The 22,500-nt window shown below is 40.4% G+C and overlaps 1 protein-coding gene across 3 annotated transcripts in view; it reads right to left on the reverse strand.

Moving 5' to 3' along the window:
- Positions 1 to 2,809: 2,809 nt before the first annotated feature.
- Positions 2,810 to 22,500, reverse strand: part of LOC132847038 (arginyl-tRNA--protein transferase 1) — a 78,459-nt gene continuing 58,768 nt past the window's right edge. For all 3 annotated transcript variants that reach the window (XM_060871926.1, XM_060871924.1, XM_060871925.1), the window contains 2 exons: positions 11,470 to 11,590; positions 2,810 to 3,532 (listed from right to left, as the gene is read on the reverse strand). In XM_060871926.1, coding sequence (XP_060727909.1) covers positions 3,354 to 3,532; positions 11,470 to 11,590 — 300 coding nt within the window. In that variant the 3' untranslated portion in view covers positions 2,810 to 3,353. The remainder of the gene's footprint in view (positions 3,533 to 11,469; positions 11,591 to 22,500) is intronic.

Consider the following 22,500-nt stretch of genomic DNA (forward strand, 5'->3'; position numbering starts at 1 on the left):
AACACCACAGAACAACCGCTGGCTCCTACGGTCCAGAGTTTGAACCCGGTGGAGGCGAGGAATCCGAGCTCAGCGGTCGAGGTCTGGTTGCCAAACCCACTGTATGTAAGTGGTCTATGGCCTGAGCACAGGATCTACAGGATATAGCGGTATACTAACATACAGGGAAATGAACGGAAGAAAATTAGGTTGGAGCAGAAAAAAAACGAGACAAGAGCCAAAATAATGGGGTGGGGGGAAAACACCGATCAAAAGATTCTGATTTGAACGGATACCAATATACCACTGTTTATGTCTTGTCCTAGATTTATCAAGCTTGCTAACACTGCCAGAACAAGGTTAACTTACTGTGTTAAGAATACGAGACAAGGAAAAACATGATTGCTGTTTTTTTTTCTCTAAAATATTTTCCGACTAACATTAGTAATGAGTGATCTTAGTTCATGATGACAGGAAGCGTACCACGGTACCAAACCAATACACTATGGAGGAGGTGGTGTACATTTAGTTACACTGGAACTGTGCAGCAATTCCCATGAACATGAACGGAATTCATACTCGGGTCTGCACTTGATTTTTATATTGACTTTACATTTACATTTTTCACGCCCCTAAACATTCTGAACAAAACAAACTGAAGTTTAGTGCATGTTTGCTAATGATGTTTTACTCTCTGGGGCGGTCCTTGGGGAATAAAAACTGCTATGGAGTACAGACCTTCTGCTGTCGGTCTAAGCTCGGGCTACACCAGACAAGGCTCTAGCTAATATTTCAAAAAACACAAGATCACTTGCGAAAATTTGTACCTTCTAATCGCTAACATTACCTAGCTAACATTACGATAACTATTGGTAGTACTATTATTAGTGGTTCCATTGTTAGTTACTATGGTAAACCCTGAGCACTTTTCCAACACTGGCAAGTGTCTTTCTATTGATCACTGAGTGAACCGGCGACATGTTCGGTTCAATTCGATTTTATTTAAATCGCATTTTTAACACTATTCACACTTGCGCTAGAACAGAAATCTGGTTTTTGACATTGAGCCTCAATAAGTACTCAAAGGCTAGACGTAAGAAATATAAGGATGAAAAGGATGTTTATTTATACAAGCATATTTTTGGCTTGTATATTACATAGCCAAATTGCCTGGCTGCTCCGATTTAGAGCACATTACAGTAATTGTTTTAGGGTAAGTGACCGAGTGGGTCTGTATTATGGCTAAACCTCTCCAGACTGCTGGCACAAAGCAGCTGTGCCAGAAGAGAGCGAGACTAACCCAGGATGACAGGAGCTACAGGGGAGCAGCATAGCGCCAACCTCACTCAACCCGACGCTGGCACAGACACAGAAAAGCAAAAGGAGTAAGAAAATTCTTTTTATCGATCAGCAGGAACAACAAAGCATTCAGTCAACTTGAACAAAGGCTTAATAATACCTAGAGCAAGGTTGAATATGATGTGTAATAATGTGTATAAAGTGTAATAATTTGTTTCTTTGTTGATTTTACCAGACTGAACAGGGGAAAAACGTGTTTCAATACATGTCTGATTTTTTTCCCCTGCTATTTTTGTCTGGCTGATTCAGAGGAACTGTATTCAGTACCAGTGACGTCAGAATGATCTGTCTGCTTACATCAGCACCCTTTTTTAACCCACTCCCAGAAATTAAAGTGACTTCTTTCCTGCTCGCTCGGTGCAAAGTGTAGTACTTTAACTGGTAATCATAAGTAACAGTAAGTCATTTGGGTACCTGTTTGTCTCTCACCTCTGTGGTTAGGGGTTCAAATCCCACCTACACTCTGTGTATGTGGAGTTTGCATTGGTTCCTGTTCATCCCCCAAAAGAAAGAAAGAAATAAAGAGAGACAAACAGACACAGAGAGAGAGAGAGAGAGAGAGAGAGAGAGAGAGAGAGAACAAGAGAACAGAACAGATGATTAATGAGAATAACAAAATGTCAGATTGAAGGAGACTGACAGAAATGAGCATGCTTCATAGGTTTCCTCCTCCAGCCCCATAAGACATGTTTTAAAGCCTGTCCGTGATTGCTGTGTGTGTCGCAATGTGTTGGCTGATATAATCATGATCTATCTTCTAATATATTTTATTACTCTGTTTTGAGTATCATCTCTCTGTTTAAAAACAAATAAACTAAAAATCTAGCATAGAACTGCTGCAAAAAATACATCAGAGTTCATCTGATCTTATTTTATATATATATATATATATATATATATATATATATATATATATATATATATATATATATATATATATATATACACACATATAAAAACAGAATGAACTTAGACTTCGAGACAGATCTTTCCTGACTCTCAGCACCAGCACTCTCAGCTCAGCACCACTTGCACCGAGTGCTGGAACAGCTCATTTCCCAGCAGACCTAATATACAGAGCCAGACTAGCTAAGGTCAGGAGGAATAAATGCTCCCTGTGCTATTGTGATGGAAAGGTTACGAGAACATTGGTTCGTTTGGTTTCCACCAAGGCCACCCAGCCTCTGCCTGATTCCCCACCACAGTTTAATGAGGGTGCTGGCTAAGGCTGCTGGAGAGAAGTTCGTGTCAGCAAAGCTAGCGTCAGCAGGTGAGCGCTGGAGCTCAGCCCGTGCCTACTGGCATTCCCTTGACTACATACATGAGTGATTGACCCAAATCCAAATAAACCCACAAGGCTGTAATGTTTGGCTGTGTACAATCAGGATAATCTTCCTCACAGCACACGATGGAACATTCCTTGCTTTGTGTCCTGTATGTTCTGTTGCGGTAGACAGAGACAAGAGGCAAATGAGCATAAATGATTTTATTTGTGTGTTTGAAGTGGCATGGAAATAAAAAACAGAAGATAAGGTGTAACTTCCATGGCTCCAGAATGTGCTGATGATCTAACATGAGCCTTTAAACCCTTAATTCTGAGGTTAGTCCTCCAGTGTGGCACACAAGACATTCTATTTTTTTGGTAGTTCATTCTAGCAGTTAAAACAAACACACTTCTTCTTCGTTTGCTTAGTTTGTGTCTTTGGTAGCTCTCATAGTGGTGTGGACCTCAGAATTAGAGCTAAGCATGTCACAGAGTCTTCAATCATTTATATCGATTCTACATTGTGAGTTGTATATTATTGTGAGGTTGATTACACACAGTTATAGTTTGTGAATGTGGTCAATAACGTTACGAGGGTTCAAACAAAACATAGAGAGGGGCTTTAGAGCTATACGAATCCTTTAAGCTTTAAGACAATACAATGAGAGAATAAAAAGGCCAAATCAACACCATTAGACTAACGGTAGACTACCAACACCATTAGACTAGTGGAGCTAAATAAGAGAACGGGTTAAGAGCGGTAGAGCAGTATTCTCTCGGCACATGTCTGGCCCAACAGTCTTGCGTACTGCTCCACCTCCTTCTCGTCGTTGCAGCCTTTCCTTTTTCGTGAGTAGGCAGCATAAGGCATGACTGTCCTCTTGTGCAGCACCAGAACACGACCAAGATCTTTAAGTGCACGAACATCACCTACAGAGAGAGAGAGAGAGAGAGAGAGAGAGAGAGAGAGAGAGAGAGAGAGAGAGAGAGAGAGAGAGAGAATTTCAGACAGGATACACTGAAGGTAAAGCTGATCATTTACTGCTCTCTGTGGGATTTCCTAATCAAAACCTGGAGATACTTCTTACATTTTTTAGTCATTTCTGCTGTCTGATAACATTCAAATATTTCACTAGAGAGAGAGAGAGAGAGAGAGAGAGAGAATGGCAGTGACAATAAGATGAAGAAAATGAAAACAAGAGAGACGAAGACGACAAAGTTGGAGAACGATGGAGAAATGACAAATAAAGGAAAAGGATATTGGAAAATTGGAACGTGACTGAAAGGTGGTATTTGATGCCCAGTTGTGTCCTGTTACACAGTGTTACACTGACAGCTTAAACACTGAAGAGCTCACAATCTCTAATCTTGGTTAGATTGCTGGGTTTCACCGGTGAAAACAGATAAACCAACATCATGACCAGAGAGCCGACAATGGGAGAAAAATCAAGCCTTTGAGAAGCATCTATAATCATAGTGATTTCTGTGCTAGTTACTAAAACATTAGGAAGGGAAAAAAGCTGGCGGTGGCAGCAGTGACAGATGAGCCAAGTGGAGCGTTATGATCGTTATTAATAGATAAACTGAACCCCCACCACCCATGATTCCTCTCTGTGTCTGGGCTGCAGTTATCTGAAGCCAACTGAAAAAGAGCAGCGGGTGTGTTTGGGGTAAGGAGGGATGGAGGGGGGGTGTAGGTGCAAAATAGCCTCCGTAACTTTGCACGTATGGAGAGTATAGTCAAATCTGCAGCACATTCCTCAAATATTCCCATCAAACCCCTGTCAAAAGCCCACAGCCACTCACGGGAATCCGGCTCAGGAAGAAATAACAAGTGAAGGGGGTCGAGGTGGGGGTTTAGGAGTAATGACATGTTATTGTTGCCTGAATGGATGAAACTATCAACATCAAACTACATCCTAATGAGTGAATATCTTCCAGAAAGAGTGAGGAAGGAAAGGAGGAAAGAAAGATGGAAAGAAAGATAGAAAGATGGAAAGAAAGATGGAAAGAAAGAAAGAAAGAAAGAAAGAAAGAAAGAAAGTGAAAACTGCTCTGTGGAGTCAGTCAGTCAGTCAGTGTGAGTTGGCAGTGTGTGTGTCAGTGTTTGAATAGAATGTATGAGGCACAGGCGAAACTGTGAGAGAGAGAAAAGAAGAGGAAGTGGGGATGTACATAAAGAAGGATGAAGGAAGAGGAACGCACAGATGAAGAGAAAGAAGGACAGAGTCCAAAAGAAAGAAAGAAAGAAAGAAAGAAAGAAAGAAAGAAAGAAAGAATGAAAGAAAGAAAGAAAAAGGTTCTGAAAACCCCCTGAGGCTCTCTTTCTCTCTCTCTCTCTCTCTCTCTCCTTTTCTGATCACGTTTGGCAGATATGTGCATTTATTCCTCTGGAAAGAATTTCTTTTGGTTTTCATTTAAGTTTTGTTTAAAGAATCTAAAGGCATTCTGGCAACATTTAAACTTTTCCACATACACACTTGATGATTATGTATATTAAATTAGTCTAGAAATGTTTAAAAAAAAAAAAAAAAAAGAAAGAAAATGTGACTGGACATGATCTGGGAATAAACAAGTTGCATAACGAACATGAAGGACTCATCTCTGGCTCAGAAGTGAACGTCTAAGAGCTTTAGGGTATTTCTCATGGAGAGATACTGGAGAAATAATAATACTGTGGAATAAAGGAGAAAAAATGAGGGAGCAGTGAACCAGTGAAACATGGATATGGCTATAAGCCTCAAATAGCATGAAAAGTCATTGATAGGAGGGAAAAAAGGGCCTGAATATGATGAGATGTCAAACTGTGAGAGTAAACAGGGCAGAGTGAGACGGCTTTTAGCTCCACAATTAAGCATGCCAATAACACTGAGCAGAGCTGTCAAGGGTGTCAGAGGCTCTCTCTTATGAACAATCCAAACATCCGCTGCACATATAAACAGCCCTCTCCCCACTCCATCCATCCTTTTACTCATTTACAGCTCCTACTGAGGGGCACCAGGCTTTCTCAGTCAGCGGCACCGGAGGTTCGCTGCACGACTAGAGGTCAGCGGTCAAACTGGAATGATAAGGAAGACTTTCTCTGGAAAGAATAAGAAGGAGGAGGAGGAGGAGGAGGAGAAGGACCGGGCCTGACTGCTGGCTTTCAGAAACTCCATCACTGGTTTTACATCAGCAGTAAACAGGACAGAAGAGAACAACACAAAGACACGGTGCTATCTGTGTTTCAATTCAAACCTTGCATTCAGAAAGGAGTCCAAATCTTATCTAGATTTTTTAAGAATCTACAAATTCTTAAAACATCCTGTAAAGTGACATCACAGCATCCTGATCCACAACAGAGTAGTGTTGATTAAAAAAAATTATTTTGTGTAAGCCAAAATCAAGCAAAAAAATTGCTGATGGATTTCTAAAACACTGCCAAGTTCACACCTCCTGACTCATTTGCATGTAGTGACGCCCACAAAACTCCATAAAAGGTCAAGAGCACAGACAGCTGAGCATGACATGAACAGGACACGAAGCAAGGCAGAAAGGTAGAAGTGGAAGTTATTTTGACTCACTTTTGCGCCAGTCAAAAATACGTTTTTGTGTGTAATATTGATAAATATTTCAGTCTCTCTAGGCTTCTGCACTGTGACATCACAAAAAATAAATAAAGAAATACATAAAAATCTCCACAAATTGAAAAATTCATAGCCCAATGTTAAAAGTGTATTCTTTAACTCAGCAATAATATAAAATGACTAGCTTTAACAAAATGTTTTATTATAGCCTTCTTGGTGCCTGACCTGGTGATCTATGCATGAGGATGTGCTTTTTATAGTCTCCAAAAAATATCTATAAGTAGCTTTGCATAAGGACGTCTGCTAACTGCTGTAAACGGATTAAAACGGAGCGATTCAACCTCCTGTATATGAAACTGCAGTAATCCATGCAGATTACACAACCTAGTCGAGGTTTAGAGTTAGCCTGCAAAAGAATCTGCACACACTCTCGAGTAGGGTACGAACGTTTTTCCAGAACGAAAAAAGTTCCTCAGTTTCTGTGTAAAAGCTCCAGCAAATGAATTAAGATTCAGGCTGATAAACGAGGCTCACTGTCTTTCTAATCATGTTTGTAATCACTAATATTTAAAATAAAGGGCTTTTAATAGCCATAAACACAAGACATGCCTCCAGGGGTAGGGCATATGGTTCAAGAGAGAGTTATTTTTCTGTTATACCTTGCTATCTATTAATGTTCACCAGGCATTAAAGAGTTCTGTTGGTCAGGTTTTTTTTTATTACAGCGCCTCCTTTGTTGCTCAATAGGTTGCCTGACTTGACAATCTCCACATACGTTTTCAATAAGCACATCCAGACACACACACCCACCCCAACCATGGCCTGGCCACAGACATACTATTCCGAGCATTATGAGTATGATATACTGGCTTCATTATTACACTTCATGCAGAATAGGGGACAGAAAAGGAAAGGGTGTTATAAGGGTGATTGTGGTGCTGAGAATCTAACTATATTAAAGCTACTTCACAAATACAGCTGTAGTCACCAGTCGCTGTACTATGAAGTCACCAGGAGGACTTCCTACTACTGGTTGCCTTAGTAATAACTTTCATCAGTGGCTGGCGTATTTTAGCATTCCACTTAACAAATCAGACTGTATATAAAGGTCAACATTGCTTCTACTTCATTTCGTGTGATAATGATGCAGATATACAGTGTGTGCTCTTTGCCCCAGATCACATGCACTCTACGGGTAGTCGTTGCACCGATGCTGCATCTAGTTAAATTTTTCTCACTTAGTCGCGTCATTGGACACGCCCACATCTAATCACCAACGCTTACTGTCGCTCATGTCTCCTGAAGTCGGCAGCTCTTATCGTCACTGAATGATCTCTGGTCTCTTTTTCGCTACGTTTTTGAACGCAGCATAACTGTAAACACTGATGTTATGTGCAAGGCCTGAACGAATCAACCGCCAACAATCCGACACGAACACTGCCGCTCAAAATGTTTGCAAAAACAGGCACATTCCACTCAGCTGCATTTATTTTGTGTTTTTAAGCAGAAATGGAGACTCGATTAAAACATAAGCGCACAATGGCTCTGGCTTAGGTTTTGACAGCAGAAAGGTGGTTAGTGCAATCTCAATGCCTTCAATAATTACAGTCATCAGCCTCCAATTGGCAAAGTTCCTCCTCCTCCTCCTCAAACAACTCTGTGAGACTGGAAGGCAGGGAAATACATCAGACTGTACAAGAGACTCATGCAGTCTGAGAGAGTGCGAGAAAAGATCTGCATCAAAAGTACAAGTCTGAATTAGCTGGCATCCTTCGGCCAAAAACAACAGGCCCGGCAGGACTGGAGGTAAAGCAATACAGGTTCATTAACACTGCAAGCAATGACCAACTTGACCGATGATTGAATGACCGACTTGACAGTGTTACGCACTGCTGAGTTGGGACCCAGGCACTGCAAAAACATATCTATATAACAAGGAAGTTCTTTTTCAATGGTGAGCATTGTTCTGTCAGGACTGTAGTTATTCATCATAAACATTGTTTAAAGTGTTCATTGACTTATGCCCTAGTGCATTTATTGCCATGAAGCAGAAAGGAATTACATGATCGCCTCTTACATAAAACTGTCCTCATCAACAATCCAGGAAGAAGAACTCTATACAGCGCCATACAGTGGTTTAATCCATACTTAACCCCTGTTTAATCACCCCAGTGCTTTTGGGTGTAAAATCACAGATCTATGAGAATATCAGACAAGAGAAGAGAAACAGAAATTTGGTGCCAATCAAGAACTACAAAGAAACAAAAAGGAAAAATAACTAAATCAGGCCAAGATAAGTACAGGAATGATTTGTGGTGTCTCAGAATTCCCAGTGGCAGATCTGCTTCTGTCCTGACATGACCTGCCAGGAGGGCAATGGCTCCAACTATGACCTCACTGTGTTTGCCGAATAATAGTCGCTCTCTATGTTTCTTGTTACCATGCTTAAGAAAGAGAAAACAAAGAGCTTTGTGTTGAGGACTGCTACTTTACATCTTACACAACCCTCTAAATGTTGGCTGGAGCCACTGGTTAAAGTAATACCTGTTGATGACTGTCTCCCAGCTTGGGGAACTGTCTTACTGTCAATGCAGTGCAGATATGGCTAATAAGCACATAAAAGCAAATAACCTAGCTAATTATCAGGATTTAAAAGTAGCAAGCGTACAAAAGTGTAAATGTACTTTAGGTAAGAATTGTGGAAAATCAAGTCAAACTGATTAACAGGAACAGTTTTTTTTTTGTTTGTTTTTTACTATTGCATCTTTAAATATATCCGCCATCGAGCTAAGCATCGTGTGCAAAGGGTAAGCATTTTCCAGAACAAATATTCTCCAAGAATTTTATGTATTATTCCCAAGCAGAAAACACAAAAGATTAGAAGTGTGTGAACGAGGAATGCAAGATGAGGCATGGACTAAAGCAAACGGCGAAAAAAGAAATTGAATCAGTCTCGAAAAACACTCAACAAAAAAAGAACGAGTAATTGCTCCACAGGCTGTCAGGCTCTCCCTCTCTCTCTGGCGTCTGCTAGTCGGCAGTGATATTATTTCTATTCTTATTACCATCATCGTGGCCATTATCTGCTCAGTGTCCAGGAATGACCGCATGCATGACCTGGCTGAACTGCTCTGCACTGGGTCCTGGGCTCTGTCAGAAACTGGCTCTAATCCAGATTATTTTAACATAAGCAAGTCCTATTAACTTCTTACTCTGCAAAAATGAAGGCATGTACTGTAATGTAGACATGGCAAAGTTTTTTCCCCTTCACAGATCAGATTTTCACATGCATTCGTGGCCCTCATTCATCTAATGACAAATAACGACTTGTGTGAGACAATCCATCACAGAAAAAGGAACAAATGAATACCTGGCCCAAGCCCGCGTCACTGTTTGCTCTGATGGTCAGCAAACAGTTTGTAACAGTTACTGAGGTCCAGATGGCGAGCTTCCTTTGGCACTGTCAGGCTGAGTGATGTGTGGGTACATGAGAGGAGCCAGCAGTGTGGACGTAGTCACAGGGGTATTTACTGTATATGGGAGTGTGTTTCTTTGGCATTGTTTTTGGCCATGCACATCTTGGGCAGTTGCTTCGACTTAGTTTCAAGTCAACATCCTCGTCCGTCTTCTGAATACAATTTCTGCTTTAGATTTCATCAACGTTTGATGTGTTGTACTGTCGACGTGGCTTGACGGTGAGGGGGAAAAATCTGTCCTCGTTCACGTCGCATGACTACATATAGACACTTGGCAAACAAACTCATTTGCTTTGTAAAGATTGTAGTTTTCTTGTGAAAATCAATTTGATCTGTTTCAGAAATCAGACTTCTAACACTATAACCTGGTAAAGTGAACAAGCCCTAGTGATAAGGACACACACAGCTCGCATTCTACTTTATGATGGAATGGATATTGGTGCCATATGGGCTGGTTTATGGATTTCAGAAACTTAACCTTTACCTTGCTGATAAGAGAGCCAAATGTCCGGACTGGTCCGAGCTGCTATGAAGGCTTGGGTAGACTCGTACAACCGCTCTCCTCAAATGTGGTGGAAGAAAAGTATCACAAAATGCAAAACGCAACAAATCTTGAGGCGGAGTATCTACAACAGCCATGTTGTAACTGTTCTTCAAACATTATCTCGTTATTATTATCCTTAGAGATGTTGTTTTTCAATTCTATAAATTTATTAATGGCTGTGTTGAATCTGAAGAGATCACGGCTTTCTCAAACCATCAACTCTGCTCACGTTCAATATGATGTTTAATAAAACATTGATTAAAGCTCTTGACATGTATCTATCTGCATGATTGGCTGATAATTGCATGACTAGCTTTTCCTATTAAAGTTGCTGGTGAGTGTGTGTCTGTAAACCTGATATGCAGCATATATCTGATGTTATCTCTTACCTGCTGACATTTGGCACACTATCATTGCTGCCATCGCGCTCCTGATGAAGCGCCGCAAAATTTTCCAGCCGAGAACAGGAATCCGAAACGACGGCTTGCACGGACTCATCTGAGCCTGGTCACTTGGTCTTTTCCAATCTTCACCTGTAAAGTTTGGGTGAGTCTAAGCTCATGATAGCCCCAGATTCCTGTTCTTGGCTGGTAGGAGTGGAACATGATGAGGCTGTTGTAGCTCTTCCACCTCTAGGTCTGTTATTGTGTGTTCTGAGATGCTTTTCTGCTCACCATGGTTGTAGAGTGATTATTGGAGTCAGCTCAAACCAGTCTCTTTCCTCACCAAGCTATTTCAGCCTGCAGACCCTCTGTACACAGGACGGTTTTTTGGTTCTTATTTTTAGAGACTGATGTATGTGAAGATCCCCAGAGACTTTTTGAAATGCTCAAACCAGCTCTTCTGGCACCAACATTCATGCCACATTCATGTTGACGTGAACATGAGCTGAAGCTCTTGACCTGTACCTACATAATTGCATGTACTGCGCTGCTTTGACACGATTGGATGATTAGAGCCGGTGATAAACGAGCAGATGTTTACCGCAGTGCTTCTTTTTTACTTTCAAGGATCATGGTAAACTCTTCCAATGTGAGGTCTCAGGGGGAGGAGGGAAAGGAAGGGGGGACTAATGAGCTAACAAGCTGTGGCAAAACGCTACCCTGCCACAACATAATTCATAGTTTTCAGCAGAGATCACAAAACAAAAGCACTCTTAAGATCATTCTGAATAGTTGCATGCATGTAGACACCTGCCTATGGGTTGACACATTGCTTGTGTTTGCTGAAACTAACTGAGTGCGCTGGTTAATAGAGCCATGATTTTCAGAGAGCATTTACCTGCACGGGCGTCATCATGGAGGCGGGAGTAGGCTGAGGTTTCAAGGCGGGGGACGCATTTCTCTATGGGCACCCATGTGTACGTCTCCGGGCACAGAAGGTCTGAAGGCAGGTACTGACCCTGAGGAGAAACAAGTAGGAACTAAATAAATAAATACATGATTCAGCACTCATAATTCAACAATTCTTAATGATCTGGTGGGCCAGGACCACGTCCTGTTTGATTCACACTGAATCTCTATACAGCCATAAATATCATTTTGTTTAGTGGTGCTAAGAAAGTGCACATGGAGCTCTGGCCTTGAGAGCCCTCATTATCAGAACTCTGAAATGCAATGACCGAAAGTCAAATGAACTCTTGTACAATGTAAACAAGCAGACGCCTTCGAGACGTCTGCTTTTCTTCAAGCGTGTGCATATCAACCCCCTGCGTGCACGGACACGTACTCGCTCAGAACACAACCGAGGACTTGGTGTGTTTGGTTGAACCGCTAATAACATAGCTTGAGATTCGTGATGCCTTTGGAATAAATAGTGAGCTGAGAGATGGATCGGGAGTCTGCGTCAGTTGTTTATTTTTCTCATCCCTAAAGTGAGTGGAATCACTGAATGTCACCGAACAAAAGGCAGTAAAATACACTCACTCACTAACTGAAAACATTCTGTGAAGTCTTTTTTCCTGGTAAAACATCTTTCTGTGCAATTCAATTATATACTGCAATTCTATAAATTAAATCAGCAGATAAAAAATGCTGCACACACACAGACACACATCTATTTATCTCTGCAGATCGCTTCAGGGGGCGGGGCTAAAGCTTTCAAGGGAGCCTCTGATACATAATCCGGGATGATTGATCCAATTTAGTGTGTGTGTGTTTGTGTGTGTGTATATATATATATATATATATATATATATATATATATATATATATATATATATATATATATATATATATATATATATATGTGTGTATATACACACACACACATATATATATATATATACACACATATATATATACACATATACACATTTTTGTTATGATATTTTCCACTGTGAAAATAGGGAACTAAATTGGATCAATCATCCCAATCAACCCTTTTTTTAAGCTTTAGCCCAAAAAAAGCCAAAAAAAAAAAAAAATAATATATATATATATATATATATATATATATATATATATACGTATATATATATATATATATATATATATATATATATACGTATATATATATATTTTTTTTTCCCCTGATATAACAGATAAAACAGATTTTTTTTGTTCTCAAATAAAAAGTTGGTATGTATATATATATATATATACAAATAAAAAGTTGGTATGTAGATTATATATATATATATATATATATATATATATATATATATATATATATATATATATATATAATCTACATACCAACTTTTTATTTGTGTTCAATAAAACTAGAGACAAAAAAAAGGTAAAAAAAAAAAAAAAAAAGAAAAAGAGTCCTAGAAGTTATTTTTGATTTCACGGCTGCTTTATTACTCCCAGAGGTTCCCCAAACAGGAATTTGTCTGTCGTTATGCCCCCGGCAGAAACTATGTGCCATGTTTCCACAAGCAGGAGCTTATGAGAATCGGGTGCTCAGAGGCTCGGGCCCCTTTTTCTAAACACTGAGTGCTGAAGGTGAAGTATTCACACCCCATCTTTCTCACAGTCACTCTGTCAGCAGTGCGACACTACACAGGATCTACGGAGTGAACAGTCTTATTCACAAGAACGTCGCGGCATCAGTAGTGTAGAAATCTATAGTAAGTACAGTACAACAGTGCAGTGTTCCATTAATAGTGAAGAAGTGGGAAGGATCTGGGCCTCAAGATCATTTGTTATATCATGACTGGGTATGTAGCCGAATATAACCTGCGATATAGGCGACTTTGTTTTGTTAGACTGATGAATTGTTTGGCGACTAAATGAGTCAAATCAATACACTAAATCTCATTTCATCAAATCTTTGAGAAATAATAAAGTATATATTTTTATATAATGCATTCATTTTGCATTGTTTATCTCATGTAACACTGATAGACAATAACAATCTATAACATTTCTTGAAGACATTTTGTTGTTCACGGTATGCGTCCTGACAAACAGTGTGCAGTTAAAAAAATGAAAAAAAAAAAAAGAATAATAATAAAACCCTGTTTAACGGCACAACTACTTTCGCTAAGAAAACGATTTTTAAATTAAATAGTATTAAATAATAGAATAGTCAACAATAGAATCCTGTTTATAATACATTTAGATTATATATATTTATAGATGTGCATAATACATTTAATTGATAGACAACTTAAAAAAACGAAAACAAAATTTTTTTATATAAAATAAACACTGAAAAAGGCAAAAAATAAATATTTATTCTGTCAGTTTTTTTTATTGCATATTGATTAGATGCGGATATAATGCACTTTTTTTATCATGACATCCATGATTTTTTTCAGAATGTGTCAGAATGTAGTCACAACAGAAATATTATATCATATCACCGGTCTAGTTATAGTAACCCACATATTTTATTTCTTGTAACATTGCATTTGCTTCATTGATTACAACAACAAAGAACATTAACTGAATTGTGCTACTCAGAAGGTCAGGCTTGTAGGTCATATTTTCATGTAAAGGCAAATGAGTGATGAGTGAATGCAGTTCATTCTTTAATTAAAGTGATAAAGCGTGGAAGCTGCTATGATGCATCAACAGGCTGATTAGTTAACATGGGAGGGTGTGATTTTTTTTCCACAGGTGTTACCGAGGGCTTCGGAGTAATATTGTCTAGAATTCTTTGCTTTTCATGCTCGTGTTAAGATTTGACATCTATACAACCACCTGGACAAGATTCACTAATGTGTGCATATAATACATGGGTGGAGAAGGAAGGGGTGGAACTAGCCTGCAGACACGCTTCCTGCCGTCGGCGCGAAGACGTGAGAGCCTGTTCCAACAGGTCTGGTGTTGGAGATACGCACACACACACACACACACACACACACACACACACACACACACAGGAAACCCAACTTTCCATAAATGCAGAAGTCAGATTCAATGGTATCTTTTAGGAAAAGGCACAGCTGCCTTTGATGAAAGACAAGGTGATGCGGAGCTAAAGAAAAGGTTGGAAAGTAAATAGAGAGGCGAGAGAAAATGCACCAAGGCAGCATTGATGCTTGTAGAGAAGATTAATCTGAGAGACAGAATCGTGGAGCCTGGCTGCTTGTTATCTCCACGTCTGTACCACTTCCTTCAATGTGGCTCTGCTGGCCATAAGCTGAGCGCCGCAGCACCACCACCACCACCAGAGGCATTTCTGTGCTCATACTCCTTTTCTTCATTCACAAACACACTGGCTTTGTCTTTGAGGCTTCACAGTGAATGCTGGTGAAAATTGGTGGTTCTGCAAGACTCTCTCTCTCCTTTATTACTCATTTAATCTGGTCCAGTTACTAAGATGGCAGCTGTTTCTCATGATATAAGTTAAGCAGGAAAGAAAGATGAAAAAATAAAAATAAAATAGATGATCATTTCTGCCATCCATAAATCAACATGCTCGAGAAGGTTGTGTTAGATAAGGGAGGATGTGATAATACAGGCACAAGGCCAACCAGATCTATCTTAAACGACAAAAAAAAGACGCGAAGCCGAACACCGTGGTGACTAGCTTATCTCGTAGAAAAATTTGGTTTTGTCGTTGGCTGAAGGAGAGTTCATCAGTCTTGCAGACGAGATGCAAGAAAGCCAACCATGCACTGAACAGTTGAGTGCAATCAACGAGAATGCTGGAGAAACAATATAAACTTTCCTATCGCCCGTGTGTCCCAGAGAGAGTCATCTGTATGTGCGAATCGTTTTCTGTCCCTCATCGATAGGGTGATGAAGGTACCGATGACAGACACGCCATCTTCAAGGCTCATTAAACTCACCAAAGCAAAGCATGAGAAAGACGAGGAAAACCCTACATTTCGTTTTGTTTGTATAGCACTTGTCATATAGCGCTTGGATTGCTTCACAAAAAAAAATAAAAAATAAACGCTGATGAAATGTAAAGGTTGGTGGAAGCACAAACACCACACACACTTATATATATATATATATATATATATATATATATATATATATATATATATATATATATATATACACACACACACACACACACACACAGAGATAGATAGCTGAGAAGAAAAAGGAAAAAGAGGTGGGATAGATGAAGCAGAGATAAAGACAGTGAAGGAATTCAGTGTGGTTGGAGCCAGAGGGAAGTGATGCATGTATGAACTCTTTATCAGTTTGCAAACGGTGGATGCTACCACTATGTATTAAGGGGACAACTATTTACAAATCTGATACAGGTCACAGCCCCTGCATATGCTTGTTTGATTTACTGAAAATATATTTACCAGAAATGACAATTAGACAACTTGGCTAAATACTTACTCTAAGTAAGGAAACAAAATGCAAAAAAAAAATAAAAAAAAATCTATCTATCATATATCTATATCTAAATATATAAAGACTAACAAATTAGTCATCTGGTCTTTCAAACAAGATCAAAAACATAAGCCACACTTAAATGCTGCGGTTGTGTCACCTAATTTCTCTCACTTGGTCTGGCAGCACTTTCTCCCTCCAGCCCAAAGTCCCACACCTGAGATTTATTTGAAAAGCAATTAATCAGCTACATAAATCCTGAAGCTCACTGCTGGCCAGGAATTCTTGTGAAAGACAAAACCTCTCACCTCTCCAACTTGAGCTGTGTGCACATGGGAGCCCTGAAGAAGCGCAGAACTACTTATCTGTAATCAGAGGTCCTGGATACGAACGGTGAAAAATATTACGCAGATTGTGAAACTAATCAGATATGTGGCTCCGACTGCACGTTTAATCAGGGGAACTTTGCTAAATTGTTGAAATGTTGAATACAGGAAAAGTTGCAAAAGGTAGAATTACAAAAAAAAATCCTTCCTTACAAATATCCCAAAGGCAACAACAGGTACCACTGGTGATTAGTAATGACTATAAATTCAAAGTGCTTATGTTTTGATTTGTAGCGACTCTTCGGGTTTCCTTTTCCCCCAGTTTGGTTTCTTGCCAATTTCTACCGAACGGCCAGTTCCCTGAATCATACAATTCCCATTAACAAACTGCTGCTCCTGCTGCATCACAGTGCTGTGTAACACATTTGGAAAAATAAAGCTCAATCTGCACTCTTCCACTTACACAAGACATTTATCGAGACACATCTGTGGAAGCTTTGATCAATGCCCAAGAGGCCAGCAAATCTACCTACCTAAACGACCTCCCCTAAGGTTAGAGTTTTTGCACACAACTCTGACTGAAGAAGTCGTCTTTATGTTTGTCACATATGCATTTATACATGTACATTTTCTTCACATATTCCAGCTATTCCAGAGAGTTTGACTCCTAACCCTAAGGTTGTGGGTTCGAGTCTCGGGCTGGCAATACCACGACTGAGGTGCCCTTGAGCAAGGCACCGACCCCCCGCAACTGCTCCCTGGGTGCCGCAGCATAAATGGCTGCCTACTGCTCCGGGTGTGTGTTCACAGTGTGTGTGTGTGTGTGTTCACTGCTGTGTGTGTGCACTTTGGATGGGTTAAATGCAGAGAACGAATTCTGAGTATGGGTCACTACACTTAGCCGTATGTCACGTCACGTCACATTCTAAATTGTAGAGTCAGTCATGATGCAGCATCCTGGAGCCTCATGAAACTAACAACCTTGCTCAAGGACCCAATAGTGGCAGCTTGGTGGTGCTGGAGCTTGAACCCCAAGCTATGACCCAGCATCCTAGAGCTGAGGGAGTTAAGGACCCGACCATGGCAACCTGGCAGTGCTGGGGCTCAAACCCCCAACCTTCGGTTAACCCAGAGCCCTAACCACTGATCCACCACTACCCTTTATGTAACAAGAAAATGGCACCAAACACAGTCTCCTGCTAACAGATCTACAAAAGTTTCTTTCACTATCCATTATTTTACCTTACAAACATTCATATCGGAGTTGAGACGAGAGCAGAATTCACATACGCATGGAAGTCAAGGGTAGTAGTTGTGTTTATGTCAAGAGAGAGCCGGCCTACCTACCAACCATCAATCAACATGCCAAACCAAAATGGTCAGTACTCCCAGGCTTTAATAACTACGCAGGTAGAAGTCAGATAGTAAAGCTTGTGCACACTGAGGTCATAGTGTAGAATAGCAACCCGTCAAAACATTTACCTCGTTCCCTCCTTCATACAGTCCAGAACAATAGATAGGCCTATCCCTACTGTCAGGAAGGCAAACGCTTTCAGAGCAACATACAGGAACAAAAAAGCACACACACACACACACACACACACACACACACACACACACACACACACACACACACACACACACACGCTCACTTGCCCGTGAGCACGTTCACCCCCCGGATTTAACACACTCACAAAAGGCACAAACACTGTCGCTGACATAGCAACAGTGTTTGTTCCTTTTGTCTGCGGGGTTAAAGTCCTTTGTTAGGACTGGAGAAAAATACCACAGTGTGGTGTGTGTGTAGAAAGGAAGAGGGAGAGTGAGGAAGGGGTTTGTATACAGCAATAGGTGAATCAGGTTTGGGCTGAATCACAGCTAGACACTGGAGAGTTTTGAAAAATCTCCACTTTTACTTGTGCAGACATCCACACACACCGTTAGACCTCCCTGCAAGAAGAACAGTAAGGGTGTGTGTGTGTGTGTGTGTGTGTGTGTGTGCACGTGTGCTGCTGAGTGACACACGTAAGGACACACGCACAGCAACTGGACAGGCTGCTGTTAATGGATAGAGGAAAGTCAGGCTATGACAGACAAATGTAAACACTGCATTGCTGTCCATTTTGTTAAATAAAAAAAAAAAAAAAGAAACAAAGAAAGAAAAAGGAAAAAAAAAAAAAAAAAACAATGTCGAGCCTGTTCCTTCGGCCGTGTCTGAAAATCGAGACATTTGGACTAACCGCCACTTTTCAAACACAAGGGACCAGCCAAGACTTTTCACACCAGTCAACATATAACAGAGGGACAAACTTCAAATAAACACAGCAACTTGGCAACCCTGGGATGCTCTGCTGCACACACACACACACACACACACACACACACACACACAGCTATGTGTCAGGGGCTCTACGGATGACAACTTAATGATGAGAAAATATTTTTACAGGATTGTGTTTCGACAGAGCAGCGTTTTACAGGCCCAGGATCCCCGGGCCTGTTTTTATCTCTCCATCACTTTGGCCATTTATTGGAGGGCAGCTTGAGCCTTCGAAAGAGCATCTTTACTGCCAGGGTCTTATGTCTGATTCTGCTTACAGTGGCTCGCCCTGCTCCAGACTGTTGCTCTATTCTGGTTTGGTCGTCTGAAGCTTGTCCAAAAATGGTGCTATTACAGAAAATAATCTCACTCTGTGCATCGAGTTGAAACACAGTTTAAAACCGAGACCTACCGTGAAGTCGTCGATGTGGGAACGCGAAAGAAAACAGAGGGCCAACATAGAAACTAACTTTTCTAAACATACACGATGATTTTGAAAAACGATGGCTTGGGAGTCCTGGAATTCGTTTGGTCACGCTAAAACAGTCTGTCTTTGTTACTGCATATGGTGCCATTTGAGTGGTGAGACGCTTTCAAACTCCCCCAAAACAGCCTACGCGTAATTCTCTAAAAATAAACGCAGTGCGAGTTAATGGTAATGCAAACATGCCGGTTTTGCTGCTGGACCTCTCTGGCTTCGTTCATCCTGACCCTGGAACCAAACTCTCGTCTTCCAGCCTTGTGACTTTCACACCTCCCACACCACACTTCTCTCATTCAAAGCTACACCCTATTGTACGGTTTGACATTTAAACTTTGACCCTGTGCCCTTTGTCCTTGGCCCTGTCAGCGCTCGTCAAGACAGAGCTGCAGCAAATGCTTGGCGACTGGGCCCCAATCTAAACACATAAACCATTACCATGTCACACTTTGACAACCTTTAAAAGAACATGCTTCGTAAAATGGGAGATTATTAGAGAGCTATGTGAACGGGTCATTGATGCTAGTGGAACGTATGAATCATAGGGAAAATTATTATAGTAAACAATTTGCCACTTCTGTTTTTGGACGATTGTCATGAATTTACCTTGAGTCTGGACCCTGATGCTCCGTGCAGAAACGGTGAATGAGTTTAACTCCCCGTGTAATAAACCGTCTACTCGTGCTATAACACACAGTATACAGAGTCTCCAGTTTAGTGGGTATGAGTCCAACTAAGGTGACAGAAATTCTATATGGGTGTCTAGTTTCAGCTGAATTCAGTTACATTTGTATGCTTTTAGTTCCATTTTCCTGTGGAGTCAGTGTGAGAAAGGAACAACAACAACAACAATTCCTTGAGATGACACGATTGCTAATTAATTAATATTACTGAACGCTACTAAAAAATATACTGATGCAGACGGGGGACAAATTAAAGGACAAAAAAAAAAACAAGTGACTTGTAAAGTGCTGGATGACTACAAGAATATCTTTAATGCACACATTAGGGAAGATTCTGGAAATGTACTGGTGGAACAAAGACCAGGATATTTCCAGCAACTGGTGTGGTGGTGATGATGGTGACGGCAGTGGAGATTGTAGGTCCAAAATTTCAAATCATTGGTAAACTATTGAGAGATGACTATGAGATGACTACGGTGACTGGTGAACGTATAAGCCGTGGAATTCGAGTGAAACTATTTACCTTATTCTCCTTCTATCTAACAAAAACACCTTCAACTGATAACGGAGACTAAATGCATTAGATCATCGCAGAGCTTAAAAAAACCCCTGCAGGACAAGCAGTGGAAGAGATCACCAATGGGGTTCTTTTCAAAAGATACAGAGACTCCTTTCCGGTTAGGTCGAAGGCCAGTGGTAAAAAGAGACTAGTGGAAAAAAGAAGAGAGCACGGAAGTGAAGAACTGTAAATTTTACACAGGAATATTTGTATTCTTTTTTTTTTTTTTTTAATTATGGAGTAACGTTGGCTTTCCTTGGACTGGAAAGCCACCAGTCCTAATAGAAATGTCAATGAAGTGGGATATTTAAGTTGGGGAACAACCAGTGTTGGGCATTAACGCATTACTAGTTTAAAAAAAAAAAAAAAAAAAAAAAAAAAAAGTAACGCGTACTAACTAGTTTCTATAACACAGTTACGTTTGACAGTAACTAATACTCCTATGCATTACAATAATACCTATGCATTAAAATAAAGTAACTCTTTTTTCATTACCATATGGTGCATTTGTCCGTTACTTTTTTAAATTAATTCATTTAGGCTGAAGTGTAGCCTACAGCCTGACCTGTTTACTACAGCGACGCATTGTAGGATTGGTGGATGCCAACCTGTAAACACGAAGACGTCGCACTGTGGGCGTGTTTCCGTTTAATCAAGTATCTTCTTCTTCTTCTTTCAGCTTTTCCCTTCAGGGGTCGCCACAGCGAATCATCTCTCTCCACCTATCCCTATCGTCTGCATCCTCAACACTTGCACCCACTATGTGCGGCAGTAATGGCGATTCAATGCGAGAGCAAAACGAGTTTCTCAAAGTGGAAATATGATCATTATTTCTTTAAAAAAGTAACTAAAAAGTTACTTTTAACAGTAATGCGTCACTTTTTGGTGTAAGTAATCAAAGTAATTGAGTTACTTTTTGAATGAAGTAACTAGTAACTGTAACTAGTTACTATTTCTTAGTAACTAGCACAACACAGGTAACAACACATCCCAAGGACAAATGATGGTGTACAAGAATAGCCTTGCTTCAAGAAATGCTTAAAAGAAATGACAGATTCTAAAAATCCGGCAGGTATGGAAGAGTACAGTCAGGATGCATTGCTACTACTGTATATGCCCCACTCTGCCCTAACATGCACAGCCGTCACGGACGTGATCCACCGTAACACATCCTGAAGTGTGAATTCCACTGAAGCAGGTAACCGCCATCCAGTGAGAACTGTGAAGCAATAATGAGTGAAGCACAAATGGAACAGATTACATGCTGAAAATGATTCCACTTCAAAGCTACGGCGGCACGGGGAAAGAGAAAAAGAGGCAAGGGCTTGCCAGACAAAACGTGCGGTAATTGTTTATCTTTTCTCTCCAAGCCTCTCTCTTTCATTTCGCTGAATCGCTGCCTCTCACTCGTTCTCACTTCCTATCGCTTTCATCTAGTCACTCTGCTGGCAACGTGAGGTTTATGGGACGGCGGAGGAGGAGAATGGAGAGAGTGGCTAGGCGAGAGTGCTTGGCTCGGTATGGAGCTCTTCACACATCAGACTGAGGAGGGTGTGTTCTTTTTTGCAGCCTGACATCAGATCTCTTAGATCTGCACGTTCCGTATGGTTTTAACGGTTCAGGTCCTTTAGGAGGTTTATCCAAAAGGTACCAAGGCAGCAAAATAATGAAGGTTGAAGAAAGAAGGCAGGATTTCTACATGGAACACTACCTGGGTCTGCCATCAGATGTCTTCTTATAGGTTATTGTGAGTTCTTTTACAGAAGAGACATAGAGGCTAACAGTTCAGCTAAATTATGACCTAACGAAAGCTCCAACTACAGTATATACACTGCACTGACCTAGACATTGGTGTGATCCACACACTTGGGAAACTCACACAGATATAATAGGAATGGTCAATTCAATTCAATGTAGAAATTTGTCTCTAATGAGGAAGCCAGAGAAGACGAGTGCAATGAAAAACATGATATAAGGAACCAAAGAGAGCCCATTCTCATCATTGTTATTATATATCATTTGTCTTTCTGACTGTATACTAATTAATCTCAGAGTGCTAATTGTGTTAAGTTCTGAGCAGGAACTGAAGGAGTTGTATGAAAAATAAATGAAACTTGACACAAACAGTGTGACTCTGTCGTCCAGGGTATACGAATGTGTGAGAAAAATTTAAGGGAAAACTATTGCAGC

The sequence above is a fragment of the Tachysurus vachellii genome, chromosome 6 (assembly GCF_030014155.1).
Source record: "Tachysurus vachellii isolate PV-2020 chromosome 6, HZAU_Pvac_v1, whole genome shotgun sequence".
Lineage (NCBI taxonomy): Eukaryota > Metazoa > Chordata > Actinopteri > Siluriformes > Bagridae > Tachysurus > Tachysurus vachellii.